The 21,338-nt window shown below is 43.5% G+C and overlaps 1 protein-coding gene across 4 annotated transcripts in view; it reads left to right on the top strand.

Annotated features, from left to right (window-relative positions):
• The window catches only part of UNC5D (unc-5 netrin receptor D), a 1,559,947-nt gene that overhangs the window by 1,370,290 nt on the left and 168,319 nt on the right, over window positions 1-21,338 (top strand). For all 4 annotated transcript variants that reach the window (XM_069617969.1, XM_069617971.1, XM_069617972.1 and 1 more), the window contains 2 exons: window positions 5,506-5,674; window positions 12,430-12,657. In XM_069617969.1, the coding sequence (XP_069474070.1) occupies window positions 5,506-5,674; window positions 12,430-12,657 (397 nt within the window). The remainder of the gene's footprint in view (window positions 1-5,505; window positions 5,675-12,429; window positions 12,658-21,338) is intronic.

Below are 21,338 nucleotides of genomic sequence, written 5' to 3' on the forward strand. Positions count from 1 at the left end.
GCAAGTGTTGGGATAGGTTGTGGAGGAAGAAGACAAATGGTGATCAATTGTGTTGAGTAATAATGTATGTGAAATGCATGATAGCAGTTCTGACTCTTGGCCCTATCAGGCCTGAGCAGGTGCTAACATGTGATGTCCTTGTCTTCATCCATCCTTGGCTGAGGAATCTGGCAATGAGGATGCCTACGAAGGACTGGAGAAATAGGTGTTGGGCAGAGCATCTGAGTAGCAGGGCCAGGCCGGTTGACCAGCAGCCTCCTCAATGTTGTCTGTCTGGAGCTTTCATGGAGACCTTAAGTTGATGCCTGGAAGGTGCAAATCCTAGTGGTGGGCAGATCGGAGTAGGAGGATCTGGACTTGAATCCAGCAGGCTCCTCAATGCTGTCTGTGTATTGTGGAACGAGCCACATTTTGTATATTTTATGGAGCTGGAGGATACAATATCAAGCCTAAGGAATAAATAGTCCACATTTGAAATTAATTTTGAAAATGACGCATGGATTCTCGCATACCTACATCACCACACATGTAGCAGAATGACTATCTCTTTGTCATTCATCTACTTCTCCCACCTTAAGGGTGATGAAAACAACGAGAAAGTGCTATAATTGCTGTAACAACAGCAGTAAGGCAGTTTAGCGCACATGCGCAATTAGGGCTGCTGTCTAATTGACCACCTTTTTATTAACAGTTTCTGGAATCGTAAGTCACTTGAATTAGCAATAAATCATATAACTGTAGAATTCCGTACTGCATAGTCTACATCAAATAGTACACAATATATCATTTAAAACAACGCATGTAACCAAATGAAAGACATATTTTAATTATGATGAGGTGCTTGCATTTTTGCACTATTTAGGGAAACAGATGGAGAGAAGGCACTTGATTAACCAGTACCAGCCTATAGATGGGTAGTTATCCGAAATGTCAGGGAATCGGTCTAACCTCTGAAAATGAAGTAAGCTGTTCTGTCATTCACTAAGACTGGAAAAGAGCCTTGGTATGTGCCAAAGGAAATCTTAACTTAGAGTGTGAGCAGCTATAGTGGTGTAGGGCTGGGTGTCTGCATCTTTTGCTTGAACTACAACTGACATCAGCCATAGCCAGCACAGTGAAGCAGGGACGTCATTTGGGGGTCGCCAGAGGTCGCAACTGCGACCTCTGATGTCTCCCTGGTGACCTCTGTGGTCTTCCTTGCGACCTCTGTAAAAAAAAAAATTGTTTTTTTTTCTTTCTTTTTTTCCTTTTTTGTAATGCAAGCTCCTGGAGTGGCTGGCTTTCATGTTCAGGCCCTTTAAAAAATAAAATAAAAAAATAAGAACAGGAGTGCCACAAGTCTAACACTAAATAAGAAAGAATAGGAATACCAAATAATGTGTAGTTCTGGAATTCTATACAGTAATTCCTAGACTCATTAAAGGTTTATTTCAGGGACACATCAGGGGTTGAGTCACTGATTTAGTCTGTTCTTAAACGCCTCAACTCAGCCTTTCATCCTTCTGAGGTTGATAAATGAGTACTGACACAGGTTGGATGATATCGGGTATATATTTTTTCTATATAAAGCGCTTAAGCGTAAGTGCTATATAATAACACATCATTATTATTTGGTCATGGACGTCTGCTTGCTTTCACAGTAATTTGATAATATGGGCCTATACACACTGATCGTAACGCTAAATATGGTGATCCATTCTTGCATGAAATGTACATCACATTATAGTGATATCGTAACCATATTTTTCGTAGTGTACAATGCTATGTGATGTCACTTCCTGTGATGTCAACGGGTGAAAGGTCGTGTTCCATCGCTTCCCACGATATCACTTCGGGATGGGGCAAATGACATCACTTCCTGTGATGTCATCAGGGGTCAAGGGTTGTGTGATGCCACTTCTGCTACCCCTGGCATTTTGGTGAAATGATGTCCCTGCAGTGAAGGGTGTGGGATCACGTGAGTCGTAGTCCAAAACATCTGGTGAGTTGCAGATGGCAGACTCTTGGTGGAGGGGCGGATCCAACGACATAAGTGCAGTCTACGTCAGTGGGTTTCAGTGAATATCATAACTTTAGGGTGCTGTACTATATTGTTGGTCACTGCTGTCAACCTCCGATGAAGAAGAACAGTTCTTCCCGGAATGTCGTCTAATCAAATTCTTGATGTCTGTGAAAGGTGTAGGATAAGGCACGGATTTATTCAGCTGAATATTTGTTCCAGATGTAATGCGATTCAAATTACTATAATTGTCTACAGCTATTGGATAATTATTCCGACTTTCTTGGTTCTCTGCAGAGTGCAATCATCTGCTATTCCAGTTCTCGCTGCTGAATGTCTGATGCAGAATAGGTGTGCCGTATTGCATATATGCAGGAGATTGTCTCACTGTAGCACTGCTGGAAACTTAAGGTCCTCAGGCAGCACTAGAAATTTGCTCACTGAAAGTTGTTTTCTAACACTATACCTAGAAGGTTAAGTTTTCATGATATCTGACTAGAGTGAAGTACAGCTGCTACTACTGTGGCTATCAACACTGTTTTTCGTGCATCAGGCAGCAGTGGTTTGACAGTTAAAGGCAGATTGCCCTTTACATAATTCCAGAATATTTCCAAAAAGTTGATACTTGTTTTAAGATTGATAATGGCAGTTCAGTCAAATGACATGGCACTGTTCCAACCCTATCATTCCATCAGAGGCACTGGCCAATCCTGGGAGCTAAATGGCTTCCCTGCAGACTTCTTATAGGTGTTTTCTGACAGTTCATCAGTGGAGGAAATGGTCCACTTTCCTTTCAGAAAACATGGTGTGAAGTTATCTACTGAAAACAAAACACTGAACTATCTTGATTTATGAACTAGAACTCACTCTCAAGGCCCTCCGTCACGATGTTAGCTCTCCGTGACATACCGTAGCAGAGTATCTATTTGCATAGCAGTCTGACCTATCCTATAAACACATTCCAGTCTGAACTGCCAGGCAATTTCCTGTGAGGGAGAGCATCAGTGATAGCCTCAGACTTGTGTTTATTCCTCATGTGGTGCTTTAAGTAAGATGTGGCTGCCACTCTAGACATTACTGGTAAGGTGTCAACGTCTTGCATATCTTATTCGCATAGAGTAAATCCAAGGTGATTGCATTTTAGACAACAATGTGAGAAGTTGTGTATTGACTATGATAAAAAGATAAAATGGCTTGCTCTATGGGCTGTATCGCAGCCAAAAATACCTCAATCACAGTTTAGATCCATGTGGCATTTAACATGAGAATGCCTGGGATGTCTTATGATACCTGGCCTAGAGGTGTTTTGACTAGTATGTCAAGCTCAGATGACCTTATTGATGGGATCAGAATGATATACAAATAGATATTCCCCACTACTATGGCACTGAGATCTAAAACACAGTTAGTGTACTACTGATTGAGTTACAGCGCATAGAACATTCTATTTTCACTTTTGTTGATTATTGGTAGAGGACTTCCCACATTTCTGGTCAATTTCCTTGTAGTACAGGCTTCTTCAAAAGCTGAATGGCTTGGACAGCTTTGGCTTAGAAGAAGTACAGATCTTCCCTCAACTAATTCATATTATAGAGTTGATACATTGCTCCTTCTACTGAGTCAGTGCTTTACAGTATAGCTTGTGACATGGAAAGCTCCCACCACCACTGACGTGCAATGTATTGTAATGACATCTCTCTATGTAAGATATGTATTTCTTTTTGCAGGAACATGTCACAAATTCAATACTCCCCTAAAGGTACCAGTACCAGAATGAAATCCAGAACAAGAAACAAGTTGTCAATTTGCAATATGTTGTTTTATTTAAAGTAATAATGCAAGGAATAATGGTGGTCACCTTGCTTTCAATGCTGGGACGGCAACAATCATATTTAACATAAACACATGCAGTCTCACTAAGATTGTCATTCAAATACCCACAAACATTCATAAATAGAAACATAAATGTGACTAACTATTCTAGACAGTAGGTTTATGTGTGTACCTCGGTATTCCCTTGTAGATAAAAATTGAAATGGGTTGTTTCATTCAAATTAACATTGATTGTTTGATTCAAAAACGTAAAACATGTCTTATAATAAACTTTTGAAACAAAACAATTCACTTAGTTCCTCTGAAATCATTAACAAGTATTGGAACCAGAGAAAATGATTTACTCTAAAATATAGTTCTTTCAATCTTCCGCTAATTCAAATCTAAAATGTGCGACACTGTCTGACAAACTAATGGTTCCTATTTTGGGCATAGATGCAATTATATAACTTTGTTATGTCATACTGTTCGCAATTATTCTAGAGGTGGTGGGTTCAGAAAATAGGTCTCTTTGGAATTTCGGGACAACTGTGCTTAACACTCTCACTAGTCACATGTGTTAATTAAGGAATATATTGCAATTAATGTATCCTCTATGGCAGAAACCCATCACAGGGGCTTGCCTTTCCACATGCCAGTACATGATGTTTAAGGCACCCTGTGATCAAAAAAAGTTGCAGAACACCTCATTATGGTGAAATTACCTATGACCTCAATTTCAATTATCAATCACAAATCATATGTGTGGTGTGTTATAGTTCTCCTTTGAGTAAGATTGCTTGTAAACAAATACATTAAATTTATATTTGGGATTTAATTAATTCTTTAGACATTTGTATAAACACTACATTATTTGTTTAATTCATTTTTTAGACATTTGATTAAATGCTACTATAATTGGTGCAACATTTACAGTGGACTTGGCCGTGGCTAGTGCAATACAATAGACACGGCCATGGCCAATGGACCATGAGTCGTTCATGCCATAGTTTGCCGGGAACTGGAAAAAGAGCAGTGGATCCTGAATCATGGGGCAACTAGGGGGTATGAGCTTCGGCCTGTCAGCTTGGGGCACTGGTCTTGCCAATTTAAAATCATTGGTTCACCATGTACAGTGATCACAGCCAAAGGCCATGGCTAGTGGGCCCGAAATAAACTATAGTATACCAAAATCCTTTGACTTTCAGTGAAATATTTTTAGTTAAGAGATAGTTAAGGTGATCAGATTTATGACAACAAATCCCTTGAAGTTACGCTGGTTTTGGAAGTGATGACCATCTTATCTCTGTGTCCCACAACCCCTGTTCCAAAGCCCATGATCACATAAATGATATCACAGAAGGGATTCAACATGGGATATAAAATGACAGCATGGGTACATCAACAGGGGTGGCAGGGTGCTGAGTTAAGATGGTCATCACTTCCCATATCAGCTTAATTGCAAGGGTTGTGATAACTCTGATCGTCTTAAATTTCCATCAACTGAAGAGTTTCCAATGAATATATACAGTTATTTAAATGTTTAGGATTTCGTTTTTTTCTTTTCTTTTTTGTATAACTCTTAAGGCATGGACTCTGTGAGCACCTACTCTTTACTCTTCTCATTTGAAATACTGTTTAAGTGTGCCCTTCTAAAGGTGTATTTTGTTGTTGTTGTTGTTCTTTGTTTATAGCTTACAGACAGATGGCACTGAGGTTCTTCTTGGTCCAGAAGTCACATGTGGCCCCCTGGATGTTCTTTTAAACTCCCCTACAGCCTTGACAATACCACACTGTGCAGAGGTCAACTCTGAACATTGGAACATCCGCTTAAAAAAACAGAGCCAGCAGGGGAAATGGGAGGTAAGATAAACTCTTCAATTATTACACTAATGTAGGTGATATGGGCATACATGTGCTAGTTCTCCAGCTCCTTTGGTCCAGGATGGAGGGGTCCAAGTTCTATTCAGGCGCAAGTAGACGGTGTTTGTATTTGTAAGAAAACAATGTCTCTGTGGTCCAAGAGGTAGGCATGAGCTTACAGGGTGAACTGTAGTGCCTTGATGAAGGTATGAAGTGGTCACATTTGCTAGGAGTCCCACTTGATCCAGACTGATGATTTGATGTGTTGCATGCCCCTCAATTGTAGTTATATTGTGTTGTGTGTCACAGATGACCTAAAGAACACTCTTTCTCCCAGAGATGGTTCAAGGTTTTTTATTTAATTGTTATGCAGGTCACTAGACCATCCCCACTCTCATCTTGTTGAAACATTTTCTACTCTAGCCCAGATGTCCTTATCCACACATTTGTATATAGAACTTATTGACTGTTAACCATCTGTATTCTGGCTGGATTTCAGTGAGGTCCTAAAGGCTATCACTTTATCAGCGCATTCTCACTCTGGGATTTCTTAAATTTGGCCTACACTAGCAATAAGGGTAGTTTTAAAGGGATTGTAGGGTTGTGCCTTACTGACACTATCAAGACCCACTCTATCTTCTTCCTCTAATGCCAGAATGTTTATCTCCCTGTTGCTCAGTCTCCCACAGCTACTCCCCTCCTTCCAACTCCTCCCCTCCTACTGTACTTGCACTTCTTTTGTCTGCCTCCCTGTATCTCCTGCTCTCCCCTGACCTTCTTCATTCATCCTTTGAGGTTAATCCCTCCTGCAAATTCCTCTACATTACTACTCCAACCTTCATGCTACTACTACCTCCTATACACAACTATAGCCTCCACCAGACTACTACTCCCTACCACCTTCTACTCAATCAGCCGTCTTTTACTTTTTTTAAATACCTACCATTCACTCTATATATTGTTTCTAACACTCTCACTCACCAAACTTATATGTTCATTCGCAAATGAGTGTCACGTGCTCTGAACAACCAGTACATCACCTTTCCCCTTAAATGGCTCCATACTCCAAACCAACATTCTTTCCCTTGCTGGACTCTTGGTCTGCCGCTTTCTGCTGCTCTGGCCTCACCCAATTAACCCACAACTTCCAGCTCCCTGTCCCTCTTCTAATCCTCCCCTCTTTTTCCCATTGGACTTGGGACCCTAACAAATCAAACTTTGTTTCCACCACCTGGGAGTTGTTACCACAGGCAATATATACAAATAGGGAGCTAAGCTCTGAATCTTTCTTCCGTGTGATGCAGCTGCTTTGTAACAATGGTGCCCACATTGCAGAATGCTCCCCTTTGCGGTAGAGGATGGGTTGTGGTAAAAATGTCACATCAGGTGAGTAACGGTTTTGGTTTTGGTATGGAAGCTGCTCCATGGCAAGTCTCTGTATTTTTATCTCTGTTAGTTCTGGTGCCACTGTAATCTCATAGCACACACCAGTCTTGGGGACCAAAGCACGGCTTCCCTGCCAGCTGTGCCAGCTCTCCTTTGCTTCATCTGCCACCTATCCCTCTCTTCATGGTTATCCTTGCCACTCGATGACAGAGTTTTCTGTTGTGAGGCGCTGTTGGGTTGTTCTCTTGTGGATGGTGTTCCTGATCCATGTCTGCCTTGTTCTTGGGTCTGCAAGAAAGAGAAAGAAACTGGCCATCATGCTTGTCTTTAGGTATGGTGTTATACAAGGTACTTATTATCAAAAGAGGAAACCCGGTAGACAACTGTTCAAACTAGTTGGCTGAGTCTACTCTGTCTATATCCGGGTGGATCGATATCAACATATAATAGAAGACAGAGCTAGTAACACAGGTGCTAAAGTCTAGACCTCTAAAAGAGAAGGGAGGACCAGACACATCTAAAAAATTAGTATCATTTTTAATAATAAATCACAACGGTTAAGAAGCATGATTAAATTCACAGGTCCACAGTACAAAATTAAGCAAAAGATATTTTAAAAAAACATAGGATTACGTAATAGGCAAAAAATGCTAGCTAAAACAAGTTCAAGAAAAAAACAGGGTACATCTAGGACAACTGCTGTGTACCAAACTCCATTTGGATTAGTATGTCATATTTTCATGTCTCTGTTTTTAATCCAGAGAGCTGTCGCGACATGTTTCTGTTCATAAACACAAATAACGAGCCTTCATCAGGAGAAAGTAATTACAACGAAAAACCTAGTTCCTATAGAATCACAGACTTTATCTGGGTCAGTCTCATAGCACCTGTAGAGTTAAAACATATAAAAACAAAGGATCAGCTGGTGAATAGCTTAAATACTTCGGAAAGTTCTAAATAATTGAACTGGAGGACCACAAAGGGATAATTTACCTTATCTGGAGCTCGTGGGGGGTCTCAACTTCAATGGATAAGTTGGAGTAGGAGGAAGAATCAGTCCTACAAGGTACATAATACAAGAAAAGCTTCTAATATGAGCTTTTTACACATAGCAATATCAGTGCTCACAACACACATATTAGATCAATAGACAAACCCAGAAGGGCCAATATACAAGTAGAAAAATTACTACAAGTAATGCTGAGGGTGTAACGCTCACCTGCCTAGGTAGGTGGAGGGCAGGCAACCATGGTGTCACTAGACCGGTACGTGAGAATCTTCAATACATGAAAATGCAGTTCATAACCACAGGACAAGAGGAACCCCAAAAGGGAACCTGCAAAAAGAAGCCAGTGGCAAATGCCAAAGAAACAGATCACTATAAAGTAGAGATCCAATCAGAGTCAGAGGAGCTATTCTAAATGTAGGGGAGAGTCTTAGAAGATAGTGAGAGAGTCGTTGTTGAAACCAAAACCAGCTAAAATGAAAGATGATCGTATTGTCTGTGTTAATACTTTTACGGACCAGAGTTTTTAAATGACCAATATCATCAAGAAACATTGGATAATTTTCAATACGTGCACCCCTTCTGCATTCTGGAAATTGAGGCATCGGGCATTCATATTTACACCCATTTACTTTTTGGTGTCTCTTTTTTAATAAAGCAAGCACGTAACAAACCAGCTTTCTCTCCTCACCATGTTTCTGGCCAGGTGTTGCAAGCAATCCCACATGCACGGGTTACCTATCAGCCCATTGGTTATTAATTTAACTTCAATTGCAGGCTCCTTCTGGATCTGTCTCTCTAGCTGTTGTAACTCTTCTCCTAAGAACAATCAGGAGACTTATTTAAGGCAAAAAAAAAAAAAAACACCTTAACGGGTATAAACCTGCAGGTGCCAGGGCAAGGCGCATGCATAGCTTCTGGTATATCACCCCTATATCCAGACTGAAGATGCGTGGTACATGCATGAACAGCCGTGCAACGATTGTGTAAAAACTGGCAGTGTGATGTGCACGTGTGGACACATAATGCTTAGAAGCGTGGCCACTGATGTAGCTATGTTTATCCATGTCAAAGCTGCGAGATGTGGGAGTATGCTTGCAACACAGTTTCGTTGGGCCCATTCTAGAAGCGTACAATGTATTTGCAGCGCAGGCCACTTGGGACCCTGCAGAAGGTGTTGACAGGCCCATCCATTGCAGCTCCACTGGGACCATGCACCGGGCGGAGTGGCATTAGTTCTCCTGTGGACGCAGGTGCAGGGTACGCACATATGAGATCCCAACTGCGAATGATGACTGTGTCCTCAGTGTGAAGTCAATGCAATTTGTTTTGGTGATGCTTGCTGTGCGATTTATTTATTTATTTATTTATACGTTTTTCCTGGTAATTATAAAGGAAAGTCAAGAGCCCTCAGACCCGACTTGTAGGTATATTGCAACACTTTGGAATAATATCCATTTGAAAGAAACTTCAAATTCAAACACTCAAGCACACCCGTCATGCTGGAGCCAATATGGCACTCACATGTTGGGGCTGTATCTGAAATCATGGAAACTAGACGTGTGCCAATCTTTGTGTGTTATCGCATGCCCTGCTGAACTAAGATCTACCCCTACCACTGCCCAACCGCGAGAGTAATGCCAAACCTACTCGGGATATGCTGTGATTATGTATCTTCCATCCACACCCCACCATGGTGAGATCCTCTGAAATGGGACTCAATGCCTCCCCACGGGGTAAACATATGAATGGTGTCCGTGAACAGGGGCTGTGGATACGCATGTCTGGCATATCACAAAAACACATAGATATCAATCGTCTTAGAAGAATACATAGATTTCATCATCATTTTCCTCATTAGATTTCTCCATGCCAATATAGACTGTTGTTAGTTTTGAAAGTGTGAAACCTTAACAAGCACCTAATTCAGGTCATACATGATGGAAGATTTTCCCTACCCCAACAATACAATACTGTGCAGGAGAGTGCAACATTTGGCTCCCAGGGTGTTTTGCACTGCAATCGACATCGGCTCTAGCCGGCAAGATCAATGGTGAGGGATCATGGGAGTTGGAGTCACACACATCTGGAGAGCCGCCGCTTGCAGACCATGCTGAAGTGTAGAAGCAGGTGGAGCCAACAGAGCAAATCATACATCACAAGAGTATTGCAGGGTCACCAACAATATGTCCCGTGTGAAATGGTAGACGATGATGATACTTCAAATCAGTGAGTGTTAATCTCAGTGTTGTATGTTATCATATGGAGCAATTGCTCTCTGTGGCAGCTGTGCTGAAATGTACTCCTCTCATGGTGAACGGAGGACAGCACAGGGGCAACCCGCTGGTCTTGGATGCAAGATCACACAGAGCGACAGAGGTTCGAACCCTGGACCTGCGCTTAAAAACCATACTCAGGTATGGTATTAGGCAGGTTATTAAAAAAATAAAACAATAAATAAATAACAAAAGACCCATGAACCTCAGGGTACCGGGAAAGAAAATATTCAGTTGCTATTAAACTAACATACATGTATGCTCGGTGGATACGGCTTAAGCACTGCCCTCTGCAATGTGGAACGTGCCTGCACCTTTGCATCCCTGCAGGGCCAACTCAGCCCTTAATCCTTCCAAGGTGGATACATTGAGAGACATTAACGTGGATAGTAATAACAGCTATTAGTGCAGCGCTTAGTGCTAAAAGGAATTCGACATAAAACCCTGACATTATTATTGCTGTTAAGACATTAACCAGAAATGGCACATTTTCTGAGATTTGAGATCCACCCATTGTTTGCGTGCTGCACGCTTGTTCTTTCCGGAACAATTACTTGTGTTAGTCATCACCAGTTCAATGCCCTCTCCATAGTCATGGCAAGCCTGCCTCCCTGCTCACCTTTTCATTTTCAGATGTACCCAAGCTTTGGAAAATTGTGAGTCACTCAAAGAAATGATTGACATACACATGACGTATACCACTACCACTGTCCAGAATATTGTTTCAGAATTTTAATTATTTTCAGTTGAGCTATTTCATGGAGCCAGTTTATGACCGCAAATTTTATATACAGTGATGGTGTACGAAAAGACTCTATGACCTTAACATGAAAACATATTTTGTAAGATGGGGCTTTGTGCACCTACTTCATTGGTCATTATATGGCTGGGAATGCCTCTGAGCAGCCTCCCATTCCATTGTTATTCATCCCACCTGTGTATTACAGAAGCGGGCCAATCAGAAGCAAGTCACTCTCCCTTCTGCTCCTGAATGGTAACGTCCAGCTTAACCTGCTATGCGATGCCCCCACAACATGGGAATAACAGCACCCACAGAAATGTACTGAACATGACGGTGAAGATTGATTCCACTGGCCAGCGAGCACGGCACACACGTCATCGCTTCTCGCCATCATGCATCAAAATGGAGCACCCTTTTCCAGAGACAATCCGAAATTGAACTATTGATGCTCCAACTTTTTGCCAAAGTAGAGACTCTAGCGTCACTATAGTGCTTTGTTCACTGAAGATAAGCATCCAAAGACCTTGCTTTTTGTTCCTCTCAATTCTGTACTGCATTGCGTACAATTCGTGTGGTTCATGTTACAGTCATGCTTTGCCCTAAAATAGGATATCATTTAAAGAGCAGTGGAATTACCTCCAACTATCCTAGGCTCAAAACTGCAATTGCCACTTCCATTGAAGTCAGACACCTGTAAAATGATGTTTAATAAGTGTGGAACCTGATTTTCACCTCTGTAACCTTTTTGTACTTACATAGGCTTTCTTGTGTTGTTCAGTGCTGTCCTGTGATTTGCTGATTTGTTGTGTGCTGTGTTGCATTATTGCACCTCAATGAGTGGTGCTATGCTTTGCTATGATAAGCGGTATTCTTGGTTTCGGTGAAGACGTTGTGATCTGTGATGTTGGGAGGTGGTGTGCTAGGTTGAGATACATTGGATCATGGCATAATATATAGTATGCATAGTCAGAAACTCCTCTAGGTTGCATCAACAGGTTTTGGGGTGCTTTCCCCATAGATTACCCGGGGAGGGATGGAAAGGTCTTGAAGCACAGAAAGTGTGGGCTTTAGCCTTGGGTATGTTTATGGAGGTGGTCGAATCTGATTAAACTTAAATCAAAGGTGCAGTGATAGTTGCAAGAATCAACTCCATATTTCTGTTTCTTTCACTTATGATTTTCATAATCCACTTGTTCTATTCTTGGGAAAATAACCTGCACTGCTCAGAATGTGAAGGGATATGAGCTCCTATATTGCATGATATGTAAATTAAATTAGTGTGTGTGCTGCTTGAAGGTGACCATGATTTCCTAAACAGATGTTGCTCGTATTCCTTTATTCTCAGGAAGTTATGTCAGCGGAAGATGAAACCACCTCCTGTTACTGCCTTCTGGAGCCCTATGCCTGCCACATTCTACTCGACAGCCCCGGCACGTACGCATTGGTGGGGGAGCCGCTGACGGACTGTGCAGTGAAGCAGCTCAAGCTGGCCGTCTTCGGGTGCCTGTCCTGCAACTCGTTGGATTACAGTGTGAGAGTCTACTGTGTGGACAACACACCATATGCCTTTCAGGTAAGTTCTCAGGAAACGTATTTTTCGGTTCAATATCCTAGGAGCATACGTTTGTATCATGGATAAAAGATGCATGGACGCATTTGTCGTTTTTAGGTATTCTTTTTGGTTTGGGTCTATATGACCGAAAACATTTGACCTAATCACATTTGATCGAAATTATTTGAACGTTCTTTTGGTCTAAAATGCGGGGGAGACCCCCCCCTGCAACCTGCCCACTTCCCCTCAACCTAATCCACACCCTTACCCACCCCATATATATATTTAATTAAATTTGACCGAAAAAAAGGTCAACAAAAAGTGATCAAATATTTTAGGTCAAATGTTTTTACGTCAATTATACTAATACCATTCTTTTTATCTGCTGTATTCCTTTTGTAGGAATTTTGCCTGTAGTTTGTTTTCCCATTGCACAGGTGATGACCAGTATTGTCTTCCGTCATTGTGTCTTTTGATAATGGCAACACAGAATAAAACGTAAAAGTGGTTTGGAGCAATGAGTTGAAGCCATTTTGGATCTGCTCTTTCTGGTTTCAGGCCTTTCTTATTTTGATATTCTCTAAGTGCAATCCTTACTACAATAGCGGCCTCTAGGCTCCATGCTCAAAATCTCAAAGCACATGTAGTCAACTCCGTCCTGGACTGTGGACGGATAGCGAAGTATATGTATGAATAAACAGAAATGCGCCTTTTTATTTGTCGTCCAAAATTCCCTGCGATTATCAGCTGCTTTGCAATATTTTACCATCTACCAAGAAAATGCTCTTCTGCTAGACCTAGTTTTCTTAATTTGAGATAACACAAGCATAAGCTCAGAGGAGGTGTCACTCAGCATATGAAGTGGTGGACCATTGTGGTTGCTGAACTTTGAGACTGGTGGGGCGCACATACAGTACCCCCGAGCAGGGTGATCAATATGCATTGGAGTCTTTCACAATGTTGTTTATCATGTCACCACTAGGTGCTGTTGTGCCATTCATCTGGGCTTTGGCAGCACCTACTACAACATTTGCTGGCGTGATGTGAATGTAAGAAAAGGATGATGCGGGCACCGTTTCAAACACATTGGCATTTAGATACGGGTTGCTCTCTGTAGCAGCAGTAACTCTGCGGTTGAATGCCTACCTGGAGCACTCATAATAGACTGGGGAGCTTGATTAACTGGATCATAGGTTTCAACCTGCCTGCTTATCAACAATATATTTCAAAGAGATCAGTAACTTGTGTATTTGTATGCATGTGGCATTTATTCTCTATGCATTCAGCTTTCAGGTTTTGATCCACCCCCCCGAACCCCCCCCATATTAGTTTTCATGTTTTTTACTTGAGACATTATTTTTTGTTGTACTGTGATGGATTAGTGACATCAAAAAAGCCCCAAAATGCATTTAAAAAGAGGAGTTCTTTTGTTTGTATTTTTTATACGTTTTGCCTTTTTTAAATTTCCATTTATGATATTGATTTCTGGCTTACAAAAAGCACAAGAAAATCAGCTGTGGAGTAGACTTCTCGATTAAAACTCACTCAAATACCAGGGGCGTAGGAGACACACAAAATCTGGATGGGGGGGAAGGGGACACCCTGGGGACTTTTATAAAGACACAACTATCCCACTCCAAACTACCATAGAGCAGAGTGCCAATCATTAAAGCCCCTGTAAAGATGTGTCATTAGATTTATTTTAAAAAAACGAAAACAAAATACTTGTAGTTTTCTCAACTATTGCACAATGTTTAAAGATTATTGTAAACCCATTTTTACAAATGCAGTGTTAGAGATAAAGCATGTGTGCACTGCTGGAACAAACCTCCATACATTTGATATCTTAAAGCAGTGATTGTACTGAAAAGAAGTTCTCTTAATTCCTTTGAAACTCTCAATGTAGTTGTAGTGAGGGGGCTTGAATATTGTTCAATGGACAACTATTGAAATTGAAGATTGAAATTGAGGGTCACAATAAAAATGGCTTTTCTTTTATATAAAATAGTGTCAAATCAATAAATATTTTAATGAGGATTTCAATATGAGGAAATATAGTTCCTGTCACAAAACATTCAGGGGAAGCATTAAGAATGTGGAGTAGACTGATCGGTCTACTGATTTAAAAAATCGTCCCTTGTCCATAACACCATATCCTCGATCCGTTTGAACATCCCACAGATGCATATAGATCTTTGTTAAACAAACTGAAAAATACTCAATTGATAAGGAGAAGAACGATGGAAGAAGAGGAATCAATGTGTGTGGTTCAATTAGGATGGGCTGGTATCTTTGTTAAAAGGGTGATCACAACAACCATATCTCTCAGCCTTGTCCACTCCTCAAATACAATGTCTTTTGTGCTCTGGCTAGGGCAGATATCTTGGTGAACAATTGAAAGAAATGGAACACTGCACTTAGTGCAAAGTGCACATTATGTGAAGAGGAGGATGAACATTTGCACCATTTTGTCTTTACATACTCTGCATATCAGTGGTCAAATTGGGTGGAGCGGTTGTGAGCGGTGCTCCTCTACTTTTTTTAAATTTAGTTTTACTGTTCCTTTACTTTTATTTTAAAAAGGAACTGTTCCAGAATGGTTTCATTTAAAAATAAAATTGTAGGAAGAAGTTGAAACTTGATCTTCAATTCACTACACTGAACGTTCCCTTACACAGCAGGTGCATGTGTTTGAGGGTTTGTATTGTGCTTCGGAGGTGGCAACCCAAGAACTGTGGCAGGTCAGTAGGGAACATAGTTCAACTACTTCTTTTTGTACACTTCGAGCACTGCTCCATATGAGCCTTTAAGTTCAAGAGGTTTTTAACCTAATTTACTGAAAAATGGTTTTACTGAGAACGGGAATGAAGCTATGCCCCTTCTTTCAGAGAACTTCAAGTGGGATATCACAAAATCAGTCGCTAGTCTTATTTACGGGGCTTGGCAGCAAAGACAAACTATGCTGAGCACATTCTTCTAGCTTGTTACAGGGGCTGTGAGTAAGGATGATTCCAGATATTTCCTCAGACTCTCCACTGGGACCTGCCTATGCTCCTTAATGGGGCTGTTTAAATTAGGGGTGAACAGGGTGACTTGTGCTTATTCTATTCACGCTGAACCCTCTCCTTTAAGGTGAGACATTATATTCTATATTTTATTCAAAGGCAATGTGCAAAAATGTGTTTTTTAGTGTTTGAAAAGGAAACTTTGGCCCTCATTCTGAGTAGGACGGTAAGGGATACTGGGCACCGGTAAGGAGACCGGCGCCGGTAATCCCTTACCGCCCTACCACGAGGTCCCTTAGCGGGTCCCTTCCTTAATGTCTGGTCTGACCAGGTGTTAAGGACGGGACCCGTTAAGGGACCTGGGCGCAAATAACGGGCTTGGCATACGCCGGCCCTTTATTTGTGCCCTCTCCATTTCCATTGAGCCCTATGAGCCCTATGGGGGCTCAAATGGGAATGGGGAATGGTTTGGTAAATGGGGACTTATCGGTCCCTCCAAGGCCGGAATGGACGGTAAGTCTCCATTGAACCAAACCGGAGTCGGTACCGGTATGGGAGGCAGTCATGGCGCATATAGCCCCATGACTACCACCATACTGCGAATGAGGGCCTTTGTATATTATTGTATTTTATTTGATTGTGTTGTTTTTATATTTCAATCATCGCAAAGCATTAAAGCTTCTCTCAGCCTCATAGGTAGAAGCTGAGGCAGTTTAGAGGGTCTGCAGTAGCTTCCCCTTCTGTGCTCTTTCTGTGGGAATCATCCTCCGAAAAATGTCTACCGATTTTATTTTGAGACTGAAGCATAATTGTGGACGCTTGGCTTGATAAGGTTGTTGTGCATAGAGGAGAAAATATTCAGTTTTTGTGTTTTGGTATTTGACAATCATTTTGGAGCTTCTCCCTGGCTGGTGGAAGAGTGAAATGGAAGAGATTGGAAGGTGGCAGTGGGGAAGAGTGCAAAAAGGGAGCGAACAAAAGGACAGGAGGAGATTTATTAACAGATTAGAGTGAGAGTGGTGGGAAAAGATTATCGGGGTGGAGGAGCATCTGAGAGTAGGAGTGGGCAGGGCAAGTGCAATGATTTTTGCCTCCCTAGGCAAAGGGCCATTTTGACACCCTCGCACTGCCAACTACATGTGTCCTGACTTTAGCATCCCCTTCACCAAAATGTGTTTTCACCCCTTAACATGCATGGCCTTCCTACAACAATTACAAACTGCTGTTTTGGCATCGTATGTTAGATCTTCTTTTGATAAGGTAAGATCAAAATACTCTTACATATAACCTATATCAGGCATAATTTAAAAAATATTGAACTTTGGGCATTGAAACCCCACACAGCTGTCCATTTCCCACCCACCTTTACAACACAGACACACATTTCTACAGGAGCCATTTTACTAGGCTGTAATTGGTTAATGTGGGTCACTTTAATGACCTATAGTCGACATTTTTGCTTTCATTTACTTTCACCAGCCCTGCTTGCTCTCTGCCAGCTTTGCTAGATTTGATGTGGAGAAATCCCTGGCTATGCTTTCAGTATCTTTGCCTTGCCTTCACCTACACTAAACAAAGCAGCAAGTCAGTGAAAGGCAGATGGTGTAGTTTTTCTACTTCCACCACTAGCTCGGAGTTGGTGGTATTCCCTTCACACCCTTCTTTCACACATCGGAGATGGCAAATAAAACCCCAGACGAGTGTAGGGAATTACTTTGGGATCTTAATGCCTGGGAGGAGGATAGAAGTGGAATCCTGCCGATCCTGCCATGAGCAGTTGGTATCCTATCCAAAGCACTATCTCGCGGTGCAGATAAATTGTTCAACCAGTCTGACTGCTGCCAATGTGCATCAGTTAGCAATGACTGTGAAAATGAGACACCGGTTATGCCTGCCAACCCTGCCGCCAAAAGGTAGAATGGAGAGGTTGCAGAAGCTCTGCTTCAGTTATGTTTCCTAAATGTGGGGTTTAGTGCACTCTGCAACAGGAAGTGTTAACTAAGTTTACTGGCTTCGTATTCTTTCAAATGTGCCATTTCCCACAGACCTTCCCCAAACAAAGCTCCTATGGTGGTATTACATTTCTGTGTGGGGTTATGAATTGTTTTGTGAATGTGGCTCACTCCGACATGTCCTTACCTCACTAAACAGGTACAACACTGAATGAAAAAGTGTAAACTATATTCCCACGCAGAAAACACAGCACATGCATCAGAAGTTCAAAGTTTCCTGACATACAGGAAATGTACAGTATCTAAAGAATCAAAGCAAGTGACTCCCACACAAAGAATATGTATGGCACAGGAAGCAACATTGAAAGCTTTCTTCACATAATTGGCAGGGACATTATAGACAGCAACACTACATGCTACCATCACACAGCGACCAGGTAAAGCATGGGTCGCAGCAGCTTCCTTCAGGAACACCCATAACAGTCACTATCTAGGCAACAGCACTACAAAGTATGAACATTCTTCACAAATAAAGAACATGGGCAGGACCATCACAGGCCTCAACCACAAATACAACAGGTATAGCCTAGGCAGGGCTTGTGCAAGCTTTCCTTGGACAGACAGTATGGATGGGCCTAGGCAAGCTTCCCTCAACATCCATTAGTACAGTGATGGGAGGAGATGTGCAGCACTGTTCTGAGGGTGGTGTCTGTGCATTGCAGCACCAGCACAGTGTGTGTACATGTGTGTGTGCGTGTGTTGCATGTGTTTGTGTGCAATGCACTGGTTGGGTGGTTTGTATGTGTGCATGCAGTACAGTGCTGAGAGTGGTGTGTGTGTAGTGCTGTGGAAGTATGTGTGCAGTAGTGGAATTATCTTTGTGTGAGGTACAATGCAGTGCTGAGGACAATGTGTGTGGTGTTGAAGGTGAGCTGTGTGTGTACAGTGCAGTGCAAGAGGAGATGTGTATGTGTGTGTTTATGTGTATGCGATTCTGTGATGAGGGGTGTGTGTGCAGTGCTTGATGCAATGTTTGCAGGGAAGTGTTGCGGCTGTGTGCCTGCATGCAGTGCAGGGATGGCTCAGTGCAGTAAAGTGAGTAAAAGTGCTAGAGTCTGTGTGTGCAGCATTGTTTTGGGGTTGTGTGGATGCAGTGTGGGGGTGACATTGGTGCAGAACAGGTCTGGAGGCAGTTTGTGCGGAGCAGTGTTGAGGTCTGTGCATGCATGCATTGCAGGGATGGTGTGAGTGCAGAAAATTATAAAATTACAGCAATTTTATTTGTATACCAATGCATTTTTATCATTGAAAAGATGCTCTGCACATTGTTTTGGGTTTTCGTATTTACCCTCCAACCTCCTACAGGAAGGTGGGTGGGGGTGTGACTTCATCCGGCTGTACACCCACTCTCCCCCCTACTCTACCAGGGCAATGATAATGAGTACTGCAAGTTAAGAAATGCTGTGTCTATTTGTATTTTGACCACTTGGAAAAAGAAATGCACATTTCGAGGGGATTGGGTCCTCTGATATATTCCATATCTATGACATGTAATCACCACAGCTGTGCTGCTTCGGAAACTTTTTTCGGCGTCTGCGTCCTGCGTCGATGACGTCGACGCGCCGTCGTCGAGGACCTCCGCCGACGTCCGACGTCATCCGATGTGATAAGTAGGACGCACGACGCCCGTAGCCTCAGTTCTGTTTTTCCCGTGAACGTGTTGCTTCGTGAATCTCGGTTAACGCCTCGACTCTTTGGAGTTCTGTTCTTCTCGGTTCTTCAAACCTGTTTGTTTTTATGAAAATCCTTTGTGTGAAGATGTCTTCTACTTCGTCTTCGACCCCGCGTCCGGGCTTCAAGAAGTGCGGGGAGTGTGGGTCCAAGATGTCGGTGACAGACTCGCACGACGCCTGACTCTGGTGCCTCGGGGAGGCCCACGACACGAATGACTGTATCGACTGTCAGTCGCTCACGTCCAAAGCCTTACGCGAATGTAAGAAGAAGTTGTCGGTAGGTCGGGTGTCCAAGCCCCAGAAGTCGAGGTCTGCGGGGCTTTCGACGGATGATTCGAGGGGTGACTTTCCGCGTCATCGTCGGAAATCTCGTGGGTCTCCTTCTAGGAGTCGGTCTCGCCACTCCTCAGCCTCTTCGAGGCATTCTCGGAAGCGCCGTAACCGGTCGTCTTCCAGGTCCTCTTCGGAGGACTCTGCCCGGCAGGTCGCTTACCCCACCAGCCGTGCGATGCCAGAGGAATGGGCTTCCTTCGGGAAGAAAATGCTGGCAATTCTTGAGTCGCAGGGTACTAAGCCGTCCGCGCCCCCGGGTGGGGTCGGTCGTGAGAGGTCGAGAGACACCGCTCGCAAGAGTGGTCGGCACGAGTCACGGGAGAGGTCCGTTCGGACAAGGAGACTCGTTCTCGACGTACCCGTTCCAGGTCCCGGTCCACGACGCGTTTGAGACCGTGTGCACCTTTGAGGTCTTCGAGGAAGACATCGACGTCTGAGGCGTTGAGGGCGTCGACAGGCTTTCTCGAGGCTCCGGCTCCGAGGAAGTCGTCAAAGCCGTCGACGCTCAGGTCGTCGAAGGACACGCTCGGGGCTCCGGCTTCGAGGGCTGTGTCGACGCCACCGATGCTGGCGGCGCTGCATCTGACGTTGACGCCGATTTCCTCGACGCCGATCCTCTCAGCGCCGATGCCTGTTCTCTCGACGCTGGCGCCGATTCGCTCGACGCCATCGACGCCTTTCGTGTCGGAGGTACCCCGTGGCACGGGGGAACCCCCTAGGAAGGCTCTGGTTAGGAGCAAGCACTCTCGGGTGCCTTCTTTTCGCCACCTGGAATATATTTCAGAGGCGGATGAGGATTCTGATGGCCTGGTTCCTAGTCAGGTTCCAGATGAAATTGTCTCGGGCCATAGTCAGTTTGACGATTTGAGGCGGTCACTGCATGATGCCAGTGGACTGGACACCTCTCCGGAGGTGGAGTTTTGTAGGCCTGAGCCTGGCTCTCATGCCGATTCCTCGTACCGGCGCCTTATGGCTAGGATTTCTGAGTACTTGGGATGGTCTGCTCTCCCAGGGGAGTTTGTGCAGGATGATCTAACGGACATCCTTGATGTTGGTCCCCCAACTGACCCGGTACTGCCGTTCCATATGGCTTTACAGAGAAGGGTGGCGGCGGCTTGGACTGCTCCGGAGAGTCTCCCAGCAGTGGGCAGATCCTTGTCGCGAAAATACCGTCCAGCCAGTAGCGACCCCTGCTACTTGACCAGGCACCCCACACCGGAGAGTTTGGTGGTGCAGGCGGCCACGGCCCCGGCAAAGCAGGCGTCGTACCCTACCATCCCTCCTGATAGGGACGACAAAGGTTTTGATGGCTGGGCGAAGAAAGTGTTTTCTTCTGGTGGTATGGCGCTTCAGGCGGCCAACTCCATTTGTGCCTTGCCTTGTTTCACACACACTCTGTGAAACTGCGTTGCGTTAGCGGCTGAACATATTCCCGAAGGGGACGAACTGGATGGTTTCCTTGCTATGGTCCAGGATGGTAAGGATGCCATGTGTGAGTCCGTTCATTCGGGTTTGGACTTAGCTGAATGCGTCAGTAGGTCCATGGTGGCGAGCACCGTGATACGCAGGTTTGCGTGGTTGCGGAAGTTGGGGTTTGCTGCTGATGTGCAGTCCCGGCTCCTCAACATACCCTTTGACGGTGAACACCTTTTTGGCAGCAAGGCTGACGAGAGCCTTGA

The sequence above is a fragment of the Ambystoma mexicanum genome, chromosome 10 (genome assembly GCF_040938575.1).
Source record: "Ambystoma mexicanum isolate Mex_15411 chromosome 10, UKY_AmexF1_1, whole genome shotgun sequence".
Classification (NCBI taxonomy): Eukaryota; Metazoa; Chordata; class Amphibia; order Caudata; family Ambystomatidae; genus Ambystoma; species Ambystoma mexicanum.